This window comes from Populus alba, chromosome 18, assembly GCF_005239225.2.
Source record: "Populus alba chromosome 18, ASM523922v2, whole genome shotgun sequence".
Classification (NCBI taxonomy): domain Eukaryota; kingdom Viridiplantae; phylum Streptophyta; class Magnoliopsida; order Malpighiales; family Salicaceae; genus Populus; species Populus alba.
The window spans coordinates 889,996-907,023 of NC_133301.1; the positions used below are offsets into that span (position 1 = coordinate 889,996).

The following is a 17,028-nucleotide window of genomic DNA, read 5'->3' on the forward strand; positions in this document are numbered from 1 at the left end:
TCAACAGACTCTGTACAAGACTGATCTCCATCTCCAGGGAAATAACTAGTTTGAAATGAAGAGACCGATGGGCTCGGCGCACCCATACTAGGCAGACTAGTGCCATTGCGGTCATTCAGCCCACTTTTTCTGAAAGTATGGGATTTTAAGTCCCTCTGCATAAAGATCCTGAAGAAATTGTGGACTTTACTCCTTATGGAAATTCTGGAATTTAAAGGCCTCAACATTTTCCTTTCCTTGTAGACAAACATGACCATGAATATAATGACAGCTAAGAGGGATGCTACTCCAGCAATTAAAAATAAGCCCCAGAAACTCTTGAGACTAAGGCTGTTATGGTTAGATGTAACCGAGGTGCTGGAATCTGGGCAATTGCTTTGTTTTCCAAACCAAGCATTCTCGATTTCCTTCATTTTATCTCCCTCTGTCATGTTTAGAACTGCCCTTGATACATCTGGTACCAGAGGAGAACCTTTAGGGAAGGCCTGAAAATCACAACACAAAGCAGCAAGCCAGTCTTTATCAGGGTTGACAAACTTTGCACTTACAATACATAAAGAGAAATTGAGAGGGTCTTCTGATGATCAACCTTTGATTCTTCTGATGATCCTGATGATCTATCAAATATGGTTGATCATGAGGCTCCACTAGAGGATGAAACTGCCGGCTTCTTTCCGTTCCAACCACGTACTTTGGGCTCTCTATTCTCTTCTAATGGATCCACCAGGACCCAAAAATTATTGCCACATAGTATCGGTTTTGCTAAATCCCCTAAACTTAATGGAATCTCAGATGATTCTTGCTCATTTCCTTCTGGTAATGTTAGACTGAAAGAGACGACTTGTGCTGAGGATGCCTGTTCTATGGTTGAAGTCGCTGAGACCTTATCTGAACCTGAAAGCTCATTTAGTCACTGCCCTGAACGTGACTACGAGAATGTAGTTTGTAGAAGTCAACAAAGTCAAGACGACACAAAATGTAAAACCCCGAATGGCACTACAAATTGCAATAATCACACAGAATCAAGCAGAGAAGTGGGCTTAAGGGCAAATACAGCCGAACCACCAGGATCGTGTCAGGAAGAAGAAAAATCTGTCATTGATTCTCAGTGCACTTCTACCAGCATCCCACAAAAAACAGAATCAAAACCAAAGCCGAAGATTCTTCTAGTAGAAGATAACAAGATCAATGTAATGGTGGCGAAATCAATGATGAAGCAGTTAGGCCATACCATTGATGTTGTGAATAATGGAGATGAAGCTGTGCGTGCAGTTCAGTCCTGTTGTTATGATCTAGTTTTGATGGTAATTTCTAGATTCAAATCATTTCTACCACCACCTTTTCTTTGTTCATGGTTCTTCTGATGGGATTTTGATTAAGCTGAACACTTGGATTCTTAAGTTTCAGTAACCATGTATCACATTAAATTTGCAGGACGTCTGCATGCCGGTAATGAATGGCCTCCAAGCTACACAAATGATTCGTTCTTTTGAAGAAACTGGCAATTGGGATGCTGCTGCTAAGGTTGGAATAGAGCCTTCAGCTTCATTACAAGATGGTCAGAGTTCTATTCATTATGACAAGAGGATGCCTATAATTGCGGTGAGCACTTCACTTTTAATAGCCAACTCTGAGACCCCATTCTATCTCCTGACTCACTAGAGATCTTACCACCCTGAGTGTTTTTAGTTATTTGCTTGTTATTACCAAACAACACAAAGCATTGTGTCTTGCTTTCTATAGTAGCCGAGCTACACTGAAGCACTGAAACATGTCCTTATTTCATCACCCTCAAAGCCATAAATCCGTCTGCATATACTAACAGATTCAGGTGGTGAATGCAGATGACAGAGAATGCATTATCAGAGAGTGCAGAGGAATGTTATGCAAATGGTATGGACTCATTTGTTTCAAAGCCTGTGACTTTTCAAAAACTAAAAGAGTGCCTAGAGCAATATTTACCATGATGTCTGATGTAAATTTGTGTACAAAAAATGCTAGGAAAGTTTTGTGACCAATGTAACATGCTCTTTGCAGCCATTAGTATCTCAATAGAAGTTGTATAGATCCATGTCAATATTCTTTCCCTTCTTCAAGATTATTTTAACATTGTTCCCTCAAAGATTTGGAAATCTCTGTTTCTAGTCAAGTTAGGACTTGAAAGAAAAGGCAGAGAAGCCTACAACAGACATGAATGCACAGAAGTTAATGCAGGATTCCCTTCAGCCACGCTAACACAAAACAGAATTTTCAATGGAAGAGACAAAGGGCAAGAGATATACTTGTGATAATTTACTAAAATCCTGAAACTCAGTTTATTCCTACTTACATCCTTGTAAAACAGAATTTTCACTGAAAAAGATAAAGGACAGTGTGATTGCGATTGTTTTTTAAATAACTTTTTATATTAAAATACATGTCAATGATATTTTTTTTATTTTTTAAAAAATTATTTCTAACATTAGAACATCAAAATAATTTAAAAATACTAAAAACATATTAATTTAAAGTTAAATAAAAAAATAAAAAAAATTTCTAATTTTTAAAAAGCACTTTTCAAACGCAGAAACAAACAGTCAATACAGTAATTCAATATCTTTACGAATGGCTACTGGGGTTCTAATTGTCAAATGATAATGTACAAGTCAATTATTTTCGGGGTCAATTTCCAAAGCTGTTGGTCTCTCTTGATTTTGGTGGGGAAGCTGATCAATATTTATTACTACCTCTTGAGGTGCTTGCCTATTTGGACTATAATCATAATCTGTAGAAGAAGGATCTTCAGGAAATTGTCTGTGAACTGAGAAGGCTGCCGGACTTGGCACGCCCATAGAAGGCAGACTGATTCCGTTTCTATCAGTCAGCTCCGTTTGTCTGGATATTTGGGACGTCGAGTCCCTTTGAATGAAGATTCTGAAGAAATTTTTAGTTCTATCCCATGTTGAAGCTGTGGGATCAGAGGGCCTCAAGTCTCTTCTTTCTCGGTAGACAAACATGGCAATGAAGATGACGAGAGCTAAAAATGCAGCTAGTCCGGCAATTAAAAATAATCCCCAGAAACTCTTGAGACTCAGGGTATTAGATGAAACTGAGGTGCTGGAATCTGGACAGCTGCCTTTTTTGCCAAACCACGCATCCTCTATTTGCTTCATTTTATCCCCCTCTGTCACATTTAAAATTGCCCTTGATATATCAGGCACTACAGGAGAACCTTTAGGGAAGACCTGAAGTCACGAAAACAAAGCATAGATGAGAAACAATGCACTTATTAGCCATATAGGAAATGGAAATAGAAAGATGGAAAAGTGAACTTACAAAGCCAAAACCGCCGGTTTTGAATGTAGGATCAATCATGGTATATTTCGAGCAGTATTTTGACAGAAAGAGTTTCATATATGGCACTTCGTCGAAAGCAGCAGCAATACCACCATTTCCACTTCCTCTGGAAAAGAGTTCGTGGCATTCTTCTAGAGAATTATACATGATGAGCTTGGAGTTGTCGAAACCCAAGCCTAACAGGATTCCTCGAACAAAAGAACCCTTCAGGTAGCCTACATACCCCCCCTTCGTAATGAGATCATGTACATCAGTAACTGTAGGCTGCAGCTGCTGGACTGTAAGTAAGCTCGTTAAACTGGCGGTGTAGCTCTGTGTGAGGACCAACACAACAAAAAACCATATAATTACCACTGCCCGAGACAAGTTGCTAACCAATTTCTCCCCTGCAAATATAAACATGAAGTCAATTTGGTGTTTATATATATATTGGTGAGTGCTAGTACTATAGAAGAAGGGAAATTCATAAGGGGAAGGGAGATTACGCGGTGCAAAAACCATCGTTGAGAAGGAAAACCAGAAGCTAGTTCCTGCTTGATCTGAAGCAGACCCTCGAAAATCTTCATTTATTCTGTGCTCAAGAACCCAGACAACAAATCCAATGAAAAGAAAGAAAAAAAAACTTCTCACCCAAAGGTCCCATGTCAAAGGTTTCATGAAGACCCATGCATTTTTACTATTGTTGTCTGCTATAGGAACACTCATGGAGACACCACTTTCTGTGAAAGGCAAGGTGTAATCGATGTACAAGGACCTGTTGAAGACAATGGACACGTCTCCAACCACAGCATCATATTTTTGTTCGCAGTAAACAAAAATGCAAAAGAAAGAAAGTTACTTGCATCAACGTGGATGATATCAATGCAATATCACAAACATAGAATAAGTACAGAAAAAAATATATAATTATATTTTACCTTTAAATACACTTGATAGGTCAGATCATCGTAAGTTCCACCAGGCATGGCATGGGGAATGTACTCATAAGGCAAAGCATAAGGCAATGCTTTCACTACAGCATCAAAAACATCTATGCAGTATCCGGTGATTTTTGTGGTGTTGGAACTAGGATCCTTTGTCACAGCCACAAACTCACCGAAGCCACCCTTCACTGGCACTCCGATTTTCAACTTCTTCTCATTTGTGGGAATCTCCCAACCCTTGGGAGCGACAGTTGTATCCCCAGGAAAAATTGCAGCTGAAATGCCGGACATAGAAGTTGAATTTGTAGGTTCCAATCGTTTTACGAGTCCTTGTGTTGGTGTCCAAAGCCCAATCTCTCTTCCTCCTTTTCCATTCACATTAACTATCTGGAAAGCTGGAGATTGCAACTGCCCATCAACAAAATGGTAATTGTTAAATAATATTTATGTTGTCTTATTTATTAAGGGTAGAATAGTACTTTCAGTTTAACCTATATATACTTTATTTGTAATTAGGTTAAGACTATGCATTCATAATATACAGTTTATTCAGAATTCTAGCCTCCTTTTTGTGTTTGATCTTAATTAGTTTAACATGGTATCAGAGCTGGTTTTATGGAACGAAGCTTAATCCCAAATACAGCTTCGCGGATCCAACTCTACGGTGAGTTGGCTGGGGGTTTGCAGGGGGCAGCGCGCAATTTTTTTTTTTGGAGTGATATTTTGTCTTCCGCTTCTGCAAAATTAGGTATTTCGACAGTCTCTGCAATTATTTTGGTATTTCGACAGTTTCTGCAATTATTTTGGTATTTCGTCTTCCCTTCAGCTTCTGTAATTTGGTATCTGCGTTCAGTTTTTGCAAATTTGTTTTGTGTTTTGGGAGTAATCGTATAATTTCGAGAAGATATTTGTTTAGTTTCTGCAATTGAGTATTTTGTCTTCCGCTGCTTTTGCATTCTGGTTATTTGTGATTGTTGATTATGGCTACTGAAAGAGATGATTCGCTTCAGTCTGTGAGTGTGAGGTTGGATGGGAAGAACTATTCATATTGGAGTTATGTAATGAGAAATTTCCTTAAGGGTAAGAAGATGTGGGGGTATGTTAGTGGAACTTATGTGATACCTAAGAATATTGAGGAGGGGGATGCTGGTTTGATAGATACATGGGAAGCAAATAATGCAAAGATCATTACTTGGATCAACAATTCTGTTGAGCATTCAATAGGTACGCAGTTGGCGAAATATGAGACAGCAAAAGAGGTTTGGGATCATCTGCAAATGTTATTCACACAATCAAATTTTGCAAAACAGTATCAATTAGAGAATGACATACGAGCTCTTCATCAGAAGAATATGAGTATTCAAGAGTTTTATTCTGCTATGACAGATCTTTGGGATCAATTGGCTCTTACTGAATCGACAGAATTAAAGGCATGTGGTGCCTATATTGAGCGTAGAGAGCAGCAAAGATTGGTACAGTTTTTAACAGCACTTCGCAGTGATTTCGAAGGACTTAAAGGTTCAATTCTGCATCGTTCTCCACTGCCTTCTGTTGACTCTGTTGTCAGTGAGTTATTGGCTGAAGAAATACGTTTTCAGTCTTATTCTGAAAAAGGAATTCTTTCTGCTTCAAATCCTTCTGTACTAGCAGTACCTTCTAGGTCATTCTCTAATTATCAGAATAAGTCTCACACAAGGGTTGGCTTCGATGAGTGCAACTTCTGTAAGCAGAAAGGTCATTGGAAGGCTCAGTGTCCTAAGTTGAGACATCAGAATCAAGCTTGGAAGCCTGGAAATCAGTCACAATCTAATGCTCATAGACCACCTCAGGGTTATAAACCACAACACCATAATACTGCAGCAGTAGCTTCCTCGAGTTCTATTACCGATCCTAATATTTTGGCTGAGCAATTTCAGAAGTTTCTCTCCTTGCAGCCACAAGCAATGTCTGCTTCTTCTTCCATAGGTCAGTTGCCTCATAGTTCCTCAGGTATGTCACATTCTGAATGGGTCTTGGATTCTGGTGCTTCTCATCATATGTCTCCAGATTCCTCATCTTTTACCTCTGTATCCCCTTTATCCTCCATTCCTGTTATGACTGCTGATGGCACTCAAATGCCCTTAGCAGGTGTTGGTTCTGTTGTCACACCTCACATGTCTCTCCCTAATGTTTATCTTATTCCACAACTCAAATTGAATCTTGCGTCTGTTGGTCAAATATGTGATTCTGGTGATTATTTAGTCATGTTTTCTGGTTCCTTTTGTTGTATACAGGATCTGCAGTCTCAGAAGCTGATTGGGACAGGCCGTAGGGAGAATGGACTATATATTTTGGATGAGTTAAAAGTGCCAGTTGCTGCTGCCGCCGCTGCTACTACTACAGTTGATTTGTCTTCCTTTCGTTTGAGTATTTCATCTTCTAGTTTTTATTTATGGCATTCCCGTCTAGGTCATGTTTCGTCTTCTCGTTTGAGATTTTTGGCATCCACAGGAGCTTTAGGAAATTTGAAAACTTGTGACATTTCTGATTGTAGTGGATGTAAATTGGCAAAATTTTCTGCCTTACTTTTTAATCGAAGTATTTCTGTTTCTTCTTCACCATTTGATTTGATTCATTCTGATGTATGGGGACCTTCTCCTGTTGCCACAAAAGGAGGGTCTCGATATTATGTCTCTTTTATTGATGATCATACTCGTTATTGTTGGGTTTATTTAATGAAACATCGTTCTGAATTCTTTGAGATATATGCAGCTTTTCGAGCTCTTATCAAAACTCAATATTCTACTGTGATCAAATGCTTTAGGTGTGATTTAGGTGGGGAATACACTTCTAATAAATTTTGCCAATTGCTTGCCCTAGATGGAACCATCCACCAAACTTCATGTACAGATACTCCTGAGCAAAATGGTGTTGCTGAAAGAAAACATAGGCACATTGTCGAAACTGCTCGTTCTCTCTTGTTGTCTGCTTTTGTTCCTAGTGAGTTTTGGGGAGAAGCTGTTCTTACTGCTGTAAGCTTGATTAATACAATTCCATCTTCTCATAGTTCGGGTCTATCTCCTTTTGAAAAGTTATATGGGTATGTCCCTGATTATTCCTCATTTAGAGTCTTTGGTTGTACTTGTTTCGTTCTTCGTCCTCATGTAGAACGAAGTAAGCTATCCTCTCGATCCGCTATTTGTGTCTTTTTGGGCTATGGTGAAGGTAAAAAGGGTTATCGTTGTTTTGATCCAATCACTCAGAAACTTTATGTGTCTCGTCATGTTGTCTTCCTTGAGCATATACCTTTCTTTTCTATTCCATCCACTACTCATTGTCGCACCCCAAAAAAAAAATCCTGGCGCGCGGCATTGGCTGGCGATTTTTCATCGTTTGTTGCGTTTGCTTTGAATTCGTTCGAGGGAGTCGCCACCTAGTAATTTATTAAGGGCTACTAGGAAACCTAATATACTGGCCTTGTCAGAGATCATGGGTAAGGGACTGGTTGTGGTTAGGGAAGGTATTAGCACCCCTAACACACCCTACCTGAGATAAGCTGCTTCGTGTTCTGATGTGATTTGAAAATTTAAAATATTAATTAAATTCTTAGGCTTGAATAAATCAGTTATTAAATCCCCGAATATATGTAGAAACTTGTCCTCATATTTTCATGGAAAATACAACTTGATTTTATTTGTCCTTGAGATATTTAACCATATTTAAATTAACAAATAATTCTTTGTTTTTTATTTTATTTTTATAATTCAATGACATAAATAAAAATGCAAACACAAACATTCACTTTTCACTATTTTTTTTTTCTTTTCTTTCCCTTTTCTTTTCTTTTCTTTTTCTTTTACATCACATTACAGCTTACAATAAAAAAAATCAAATGCTAAATAATAAAAAAAATCAAACAATTTTAAATTTACAAAAACAGCCCCCCCAAAGCCTCCTGGAATTGCTGGGAACGACACTGTGAAGAATCATGGGCAGCAGGCCACTGGCGGCGCGTCCTCCCACGCGCCACCACCACTGGCGGCGCATGGGTTCACGCGCCGCCGTAGTAAAAAGCACAGCAACAGGGGGGTCCAAAACGGCTACCTTCCCCGCTCCTCTTCCTCTCCGGCTGTGATCTGTAAACAAGAAAAGAGAACACACGCAACAGTTGATTTTATTCCATTTTATGTCTAGATCTGTGCTGATTTTCCCCTTTTTTAGATCTATTCTTTTCTGTCTTCTTTGTTCTTCGTGCGTCTGTTCTTTCCTTCTTCAGCAGGTGGCCGGTCTGGCGGTGTTGAAGAGGAGGGCTGTTAGGAGGCAGCGGTGGTGGTGGTTTCCAGGAGCGACGAGAGTGTTGCCCCGGCGCTGCTGTTCGGCCGCCGCTGGGAGAGGAAACCGAAGGGGAAACAGTCGTTGCTGATGGGAAGGCTGCGGTGGCTGGCTGATGATGGAGACCGAAGTCGAAGGGAACCGATCTGCGGTTCTGTTGTGCCGCTGGGGGAGGAGCTGGAGCTGCTGTGGAGATATCACCGGAGAAGGCCGGTCTGTGGTTCTGGTGATGACGGGGACGACTCTGTGGGCGCTGCTGCGGCCGACGGAGGGGAGCTTGTCCGGTGCGTGCAGCGGCCTGTGATGACTGCCGGTCGGTCGGCTGGGGAAGAAAATAGAGGCGTGGCCGAGAGAGGGGTGAGGGAGACAGTGAGGGCTAAAAAAAAAACGTGAGAGAACTGATGGAGGGGGCTGAGCTTGGTTGTTTCAGTGGGGAAGAAGGAGAAAATCTCAAAGGAGCTGGGGATCGTGGGTCTCTGCCCACTGCTCTCGGGACCCGACGAAAATGGCTTCCCCCCCCCACTCTTGCAAAGCTGGGAATGAGAAGAAATATGGGTTTTTTTTTCATTATGAGGAGGGCCAACATGTCGGCGGAAACAAGGAAAAGAAGACGGTGGGGGCTAAGTAATTAATTTTTAGCCGAAAGAGAGGGATTAAATAATAGTATTGGGCCAGGGGCAACGGCTAATTTCGGGTGAAGAGAAAAAAATTCTTAGGTTGCCCCTCCTTCCAAAATTCAAAATTCCCTTAGGCAAAAATATTGTTTCGCCCTCAAAATTGGTCTCTTAATTTTCTTTTTTCTTTTTTTTGTAAAATTTGATTTTTCTTGTTTTTTTATATTTTTTGAAAACGAGCAATATCGACGTCGACTCAAATACGGAAAATCAATTATTTTAAAAATGACGCGTGAAAAGTCGAACGCGTTTGAAAATCCTTTGAAAAATTAAATTCTTTTTAGACGACGTTGAAAATGCTAAAATGACGAAAATATATTAAAAAAACATATTTTTTGGATTTTCTTTGTTTTTCTCTATTTTTGGATTTTTTGAAAATATATAAAAAACATGGGTCAAAAATTGGGTAGCAACACTCATAACCTGACTAAATCTGATCTTATTAGTATAGATCCATTTTCTGAGGATTCTGGTAATGATAGCTCTCCCCATGTTCGATCAATTTGTACTCATAACTCTGCAGGTACTGGTACTTTACTCTCTGGCACACCTGAAGCTCCATTCTCATCTACAGCCCTCAAGCTTCATCTGAGATTGTGGATCCACCTCCACGTCAGTCCATCCGTATTCGTAAGTCCACAAAACTACCAGATTTTGCTTTATTCTTGTTATTCTTCATCATTTACTTCCTTTTTAGCCTCTATTCATTGTCTTGTTGAGCCCTCTTCCTATAAAGAGGCAATTCTTGATCCGCTTTGGCAGCAAGCTATGGATGAGGAACTTTCTGCATTGCATAAGACAGATACTTGGGATCTGGTTCCTCTACCTCCTGGTAAGAGTGTTGTTGGTTGTCGTTGGGTGTATAAGATCAAGACTAATTCTGATGGGTCTATTGAGCGATATAAAGCTAGGTTGGTTGCCAAAGGATACTCTCAACAGTATGGTATGGACTATGAGGAGACATTTGCTCCGGTTGCAAAAATGACTACTATTCGTACTCTTATTGCCGTAGCTTCGATTCGTCAATGGCATATTTCTCAACTTGATGTTAAAAATGCCTTCTTGAATGGAGATCTTCAAGAAGAAGTTTATATGGCACCCCCTCCTAGTATTTCACATGACTCTGGATATGTTTGTAAGCTTAAGAAAGCATTATATGGTCTCAAACAAGCACCTCGTGCTTGGTTTGAGAAATTCTCTATTGTGATCTCGTCACTTGGCTTTGTTTCTAGCAATCATGATTCTGCTCTTTTTATTAAGTGCACTGATGCAGGTCGTATCATTCTGTCTTTATATGTTGATGACATGATTATTACTGGTGATGACATTGATGGTATTTCAGTTTTGAAGACAGAGTTGGCTAGACGATTTGAGATGAAGGATTTGGGTTATCTTTGATATTTCCTGGGTATTGAGGTAGCATACTCACCTAGAGGTTACCTTCTTTCTCAGTCGAAATATGTTGCAGATATTCTTGAGCGGGCTAGACTTACTGATAACAAGACTGTGGATACTCCTATTGAGGTTAACGCAAGGTACTCTTCTTCTGATGGTTTACCTTTGATAGATCCTACTTTATACCGCACTATTGTTGGGAGTTTGGTATATCTCACCATTACTCGTCCAGATATTGCATATGTTGTTCATGTTGTTAGTCAGTTTGTTGCTTCTCCTACTACTGTTCATTGGGCAGCTGTTCTTCGTATTTTGCGATATCTTCGGGGTACAGTTTTTCAAAGTCTTTTACTTTCATCCACCTCTTCCTTGGAGTTACGTGCATACTCTGATGCTGATCATGGTAGTGATCCCACAGATCGCAAGTCTGTTACCGGGTTTTGTATCTTTTTAGGTGATTCTCTTATTTCTTGGAAGAGCAAGAAACAATCTATTGTTTCTCAATCATCCACCGAAGCAGAATATCGTGCCATGACATCTACTACCAAAGAGATTATTTGGTTACGTTGGTTACTTGCTGATATGGGAGTTTCCTTTTCCCATCCTACTCCTATGTATTGTGACAACCAGAGTTCTATTCAGATTGCTCACAACTCGGTTTTTCATTAGCGGACTAAGCACATTGAAATCGATTGTCATCTTACTCGTCATCATCTCAAGCATGAAACCATTACTTTGCCTTTTGTTCCTTCTTCATTGCAGATTGCAGATTTCTTTACCAAGGCGCATTCCATATCTCGTTTTCGTTTTCTAGTTGGCAAACTCTCGATGCTTGTAGCTGCCGCATCGTGAGTTTGAGGGGAGATGTTAAATAATATTTATGTTGTCTTATTTATTAAGGGTAGAATAGTACTTTCAGTTTAACCTATATATACTTTATTTGTAATTAGGTTAAGACTATGCATTCATAATATACAGTTTATTCAGAATTCTAGCCTCCTTTTTGTGTTTGATCTCAATTAGTTTAACAGTAATCTCCTGTAAGGCCTTTGAAACTAGTGTTTGATAAAGCTCGAAGAAGGTTTGGACCATTTAAGGAGACGCCAAGAGTTGCGAGATCCGTTGATGAACTGCTAGAAACATTTGCCTTCTGGAAGCCAAAATTTGTAGCTCCAGCTTTCTCTACTGCCCTGGCCAATGCTTTCGTAGCATCATAGGCCCACAGTCCATAAATGCTCAACTCAGCGTCAAAGTTATTTGGATTTTATTGCAAGAATTTCCTTTTCCACCGAACTCGAAAATTTTCAAGCTCTTTTGTTCTTGGAACGTAAGGTTTAATACCCAGCACCCCTTGTATTGTATCAGTGACGGAAGGACTTGGTGAACTCAAGAAATCAGTAGTCAGACCATCAGTCATGATCCAAACATAGCCTTCACTCATCATTCCAATCTCTTTAGCTTTGGCAAAAAGCTGAGTGCCTAGAGAAGGATACATGTGGACAATGAAAACTCTTGTTTGCATTGTCATCAACTTATAGAGCTCCTCGATAATTTGATCATCAATGGCTGATGGAGAAATGACGCTCCGGTAGGGGACACGAACATCAACTGCTTGCAGAGAATCAACTAAATAAGGTATAATTCCCTCTCCATATTCATTTTCAATGTAGATGGGTACTGCTTCTATCCATCCAAAGGCTTGAAATAATGCACTTATGGCTTTCACTTGAGCTGAGTCGCTATGTGTTGCTCGAAAAAAATAGGAACTCCTAATGGGATTAAGAGAAGGACTTGAAGCATAAAATGATATTATGGGCACCTGAGCTTTTTCTCCAAGGTCAATAACAAAATTGGCTTGCGTTGATGTTGATGGCCCTAAGATTGCTTGCACTTCCACGTTTTTTATCAAGTCGAGGGCTGCGTTTTCCAAAGGAGAGAAGAAAAATCAAAGACATTACACGAACCAAATTGTGCAGCAGAGAGAGCAAGCAAAGGACCACCCTTTCTTATAGGATGACATTCTAAAAAAATCAAATTCCACTTTCTTATAGGATTACCATTCTGAATACATGTTTTATGATTTGTGAGCTCCTCTCCTCTGCCCCCAAAGCAAAAAAAACTAACCTCTACTTCTCTGGCCTTGCCATTCTTGCTGCTCTAGCCATGTGTATCTCTCACTATCAATCCAGATTTTTGGGCAGAATATGAACCTAACTTTTTATCTTTCGTAACTCGAGGAGGCAAAAGTTTTTAATGTCAATTAAAAGTTCTGTTCCAACTAGAGTAAAAACTGGCCTACAAATGTGCAGATCGCAATATATTCCCCTCCATGAAAAGAATATTGCCTTTGTCAAACATCTGTTCTGAATTAACATTAGAACAGAGGCTTCTCTAGAAGGTTTTTTCCTTGTATTTTGATACAGTTCTAAAGTCAGATGATCTCCATATGCAGATAGCAACGTTGGAAGTACAAAGGAGACAATTCTATTGTGTGGAGTGCAAAATGTCTAGCCCACAATATCAGATACGAACAAGAAATACAGCTCACAAAGGATGACCTTTGAAGCAAGATAGCCACAATTTATGATGACTTTTATATGTTCTGACCCACCTTATCATTGATCTAGTAAAATAAAGAAGTATTTTCATTATCATCACATCCCTGTACAGCCACAATTATACACAGGGATTTCTATGATCAAACTAAAAGAAGTTCCAGATTGAGAACCTCGGATAATGAACACAGAATGTGTAAGTATCTACCGTTAAAATGCTGGCTTTCTTAAAACTTTTTGATAAAAAAACGATTCATAATTGGAGAAAAGAGGAGATAATATCAAGAAATGAAGAGGGGAGGCAGAGAGCGAACCTGCAGCAGCTGCACCAACAACATCTTTCTTGGAGTCTCTGATGGCGAGGACCAGTCTGGTTCTGTAGTCACCACGAGTGGCGTAGAAGTCTGAAAGGGCCATGTTGATGCAGCTCAAAGAAATATTGGCCTCCAAAGAATCCAAGTCAAGAGTCACACCTACGTTCACAGGGATAGAACTAGTTGTGTTTTGTGCCACCCCCATTTCCATGAACAAAATCTTCAAACAAAGAAAGAGAAAGAAGGAGATAACAGGCTTTAAGGGGGTTTTCCTCATCTTGCTGATTCTAGCTAGATTTCCTGGTTTAAGCTACGATAGGAAAAATGTCCTGTTTATAAGGTGGTGCCACTCACGGGTTTAGCACAAGAGAGTTTGAAACTGCACGCGGGGAGGACCCGAATGTGTTAGTTTGAAGAGAGGAGAGGTTCATTGACTCTTCTTGCCAGGAGATATTTAATCAAGTTGTCCAAAATTGGAGGAATACGATGCAAGAAGATTTGCATTTACTTTGACATTTCTCATTTGACTCGTTCTATCACTTGTTATAAAGTGGAATCACCTTGCATTCATAGTAAAGAGAGTTTAATTTTTATAGACATTCAATCAATTGACATGCACCAAAAAATATAAAAAACTCAGAAAAGTCCCTAAATCGATTTTTTTTTTATGGGTCACTTGATAACTATACTATAGAAAAAAAATATGAAATTAATGATTAATACTTTTTTTAATGTAATTACTAATAAGCCTCGATCGTAGAAAAGATTCATATACCTCTAAACCCAGGCTTACCCACCAAGAACAAAATAGTAGTTTTATTGTGGATTGCATTCTGTATAATCAACGGTAAAACATTGATTTGTTTAAGGTTTTTTTTTTTTTTTTTTTTTTTAACCACACATTCTATAATATCTCAAGACATGAGGTAATTCATATATGAGATTAATATAAATTATATTTTAGAGTATTATTAATTGTTTAGATTTTTAGTTGAGATGATTATTCAATATAATATTAAAGTTTTGTTGATTAAAGTCTGAATTTGAGAATAATAGTAGATTTATATATTATTATTCTAGGGTGTTTCTAACCTAGTGGATGATTGGTGAATTCCAAGTAAAAACAGCCAAATGATTGTGATGATTGTGAAATATCATGAAAAAAGCATCACCTGTTTTTTTTAAATTGATTATTTCATTTTTAATTAAGGGTTAGATTTTGCTTTCATAATGAATGCCTATCACCAGAAGACCATTATTATTATTATTATTATTATTATTTTTATTTTTTTTTGGTAGTTTCGTGGGAAAATAAAGGAGTCAATAATGTAGTTGAAAAAAAAAAGTATAAAAAATATCAGTTTGGAATTGCTTGTTTGTATGGGGGGGGGGGGTTGAAAGTAATAATGAATCATATATACTCTATGGTCTTGGTCTTGGTCTTGGGCATGATCCTTGTTATTAAGTTAATTTAACTAGTATATTAAAATAATTAAAATATTTATGATAAGCCTATCAATTCAGTTTTATTGTTCATCGATTTAACTTATAATCCCACCCGTTGACTTATAATCCCAACTGTTGACTGTTCCAAAGGAAATTAATAAATTAACAGCATGTTGTTAAATTAAGACAAGCCATTATTTGTAATTAATTGCCTATAGCTACTTCTTGTTTGGCTACCTTTTTAATATCCGTCCCTTTCCAAATTAATAACAAAACACAAAATATGAGTTCTAGGACGTCCTCTATCTCTTATCACCTGCATCCACCATAGAAATTAATGTTTACAAACTTTTGGGAAAAAGCCTTAACCAAACGGTGGCAACTACTTGAAGGCTAGAAATTACCGGTGTTAGTTCAGGGTTCAGATTAGGAGTTAAAAATGATATTTCTTTTAGAGTTTTTATTTAAAAAGTAAAAATCAAGTTTTATCTGAGTTTTGACTAGATTACAAGTGAATTTATTAAATCAACTTTCAACTTGATTCAACATAAAACTCGACTGGTTCATGTCTTGAATTCACAATCATGTAGTTTATCCATCTGACTAGGTTTAATAGCACTAGAAATTACGATGCGATTAGTTTGGTTATAGTTTGTCGATGACTCAATCAGAAAAGTATAGTATATATCAAACAAACAAACAATCATAAAATATAAAATAAAAATTGAAGCCCCAAAAAGATAAGTAGCTAGCAAGCAAGAGTTCTAAATAATATAAAACCCTGGGAAATAATTCAAGTCAAATTTTGAATTTATTCTTTAATGATCATCAGTTCGAATCCTTTTAAAGATTTATATATATATATAACACTTTTATTTTTAATGCTTGAAGGTTATTTTTTTTAATTATTTTAGAAATATATTAAAATAATATTTTTAAAAAAATAAAAAAAATACTTTTAACATTATTACATTAAAACAATTTTAAAACATATAAAGAATAATTTTAAATTAAAAAATTTAATTTTTTAAAAAATACACAGCCTGCCACAGCCTGTGCCAAGCATTGAATAGAACATGCAAACAGTTGTTCTTTCTCAAAGCCCTTATGAACATGAAAGCGTTGAAACCATGGAATTCAAGTGTTCTTGCGTTTGTCTTAAGCTCTTAAAATTAATTACTCAAAATTCTTAGATTTCCACATTTAGCTTTCGAGCTTCTTTGTACCACTACTCATCATGCTGCAAGGATAGCAACAGGCAAATCTAGTTGGGGGGTTTGTCACTGTAATCAGATCCGAGCCAAGAAGTATTTTTATTTGCAGACACATACTATATAGAATAGGTTATCCATGAATTCAGACCGATAAAATCCTTGATGTTAATTACCATGGCTTGTAAATTACAGGAAAACTTGCCATGGTTTAGGATATGTGGAAAGGCAGTCATCTGTACTACCAGCCTTCAAATCTCTTGAAAGATGAAAACAACCACGTATCCAAACAAGAACAATCATTATATTGCACTTGAGGTTTTGGCCTAGTGGTTGAAGGGACTTATTTCCTTCCTCTGCATCCTGGGTTCAAATCTCACCGTGCACGCCTGTCACCTCCGCGGTGCCTTACATGCTCACTGGGTTTGCAAGATGTTCAGTAAGCCGTGGGATTAGTCGTGGTGTGCGTAAGCTGGCCCGGACACCCACGTAAATAAATAAATAAAAACAATCATTATATTATCCCGAAAGTTATAACTTAATTGATTAGATTTTAGATTTTCTTTTCAGAGGTCATTAATTCAAGTCTTATAAGCCTCAAGGTCAATAAAGATTTACATGATCATTACTTTTTAGACTCATGGGATTAGCCGAGATGCTTGCAAGCTGACCCGGATATCCATATGAATAAAAAAGAAAAGAAAAGAAAGAACAGTCACTGTACAACATGTGGAAATATTTGTGGAAGTATATATTCAATATTGCTACATACTGTCTAGTCTCAAGGTAAGATCGTAAACTTTCCACGAGGAGTCAAACTAGAAGATGGAAAGCCATTAATCAACACTGACAAACGAGAAGTC

At 38.0% G+C, this 17,028-nt stretch overlaps 2 protein-coding genes across 2 annotated transcripts; both read right to left on the minus strand.

Moving 5' to 3' along the window:
- Window positions 1-2,583: 2,583 nt before the first annotated feature.
- Window positions 2,584-4,550, minus strand: LOC118059490 (glutamate receptor 2.8-like). The gene is made up of 4 exons (XM_073406368.1): window positions 4,264-4,550; window positions 3,822-4,090; window positions 3,316-3,722; window positions 2,584-3,224 (listed from the first exon to the last, which is right to left on the minus strand). The coding sequence occupies exons 1-4, from the start codon at window positions 4,548-4,550 to the stop codon at window positions 2,646-2,648; spliced, it is 1,542 nt and encodes a 513-aa protein (XP_073262469.1). The 3' UTR covers window positions 2,584-2,645.
- A 6,745-nt stretch (window positions 4,551-11,295) lies between these two features.
- Window positions 11,296-13,957, minus strand: LOC118059491 (glutamate receptor 2.1-like). The gene is made up of 2 exons (XM_035072382.2): window positions 13,509-13,957; window positions 11,296-12,556 (listed from the first exon to the last, which is right to left on the minus strand). The coding sequence occupies exons 1-2, from the start codon at window positions 13,783-13,785 to the stop codon at window positions 11,904-11,906; spliced, it is 930 nt and encodes a 309-aa protein (XP_034928273.2). The 5' UTR covers window positions 13,786-13,957; the 3' UTR covers window positions 11,296-11,903.
- Between the last annotated feature and the right edge of the window lie 3,071 nt (window positions 13,958-17,028).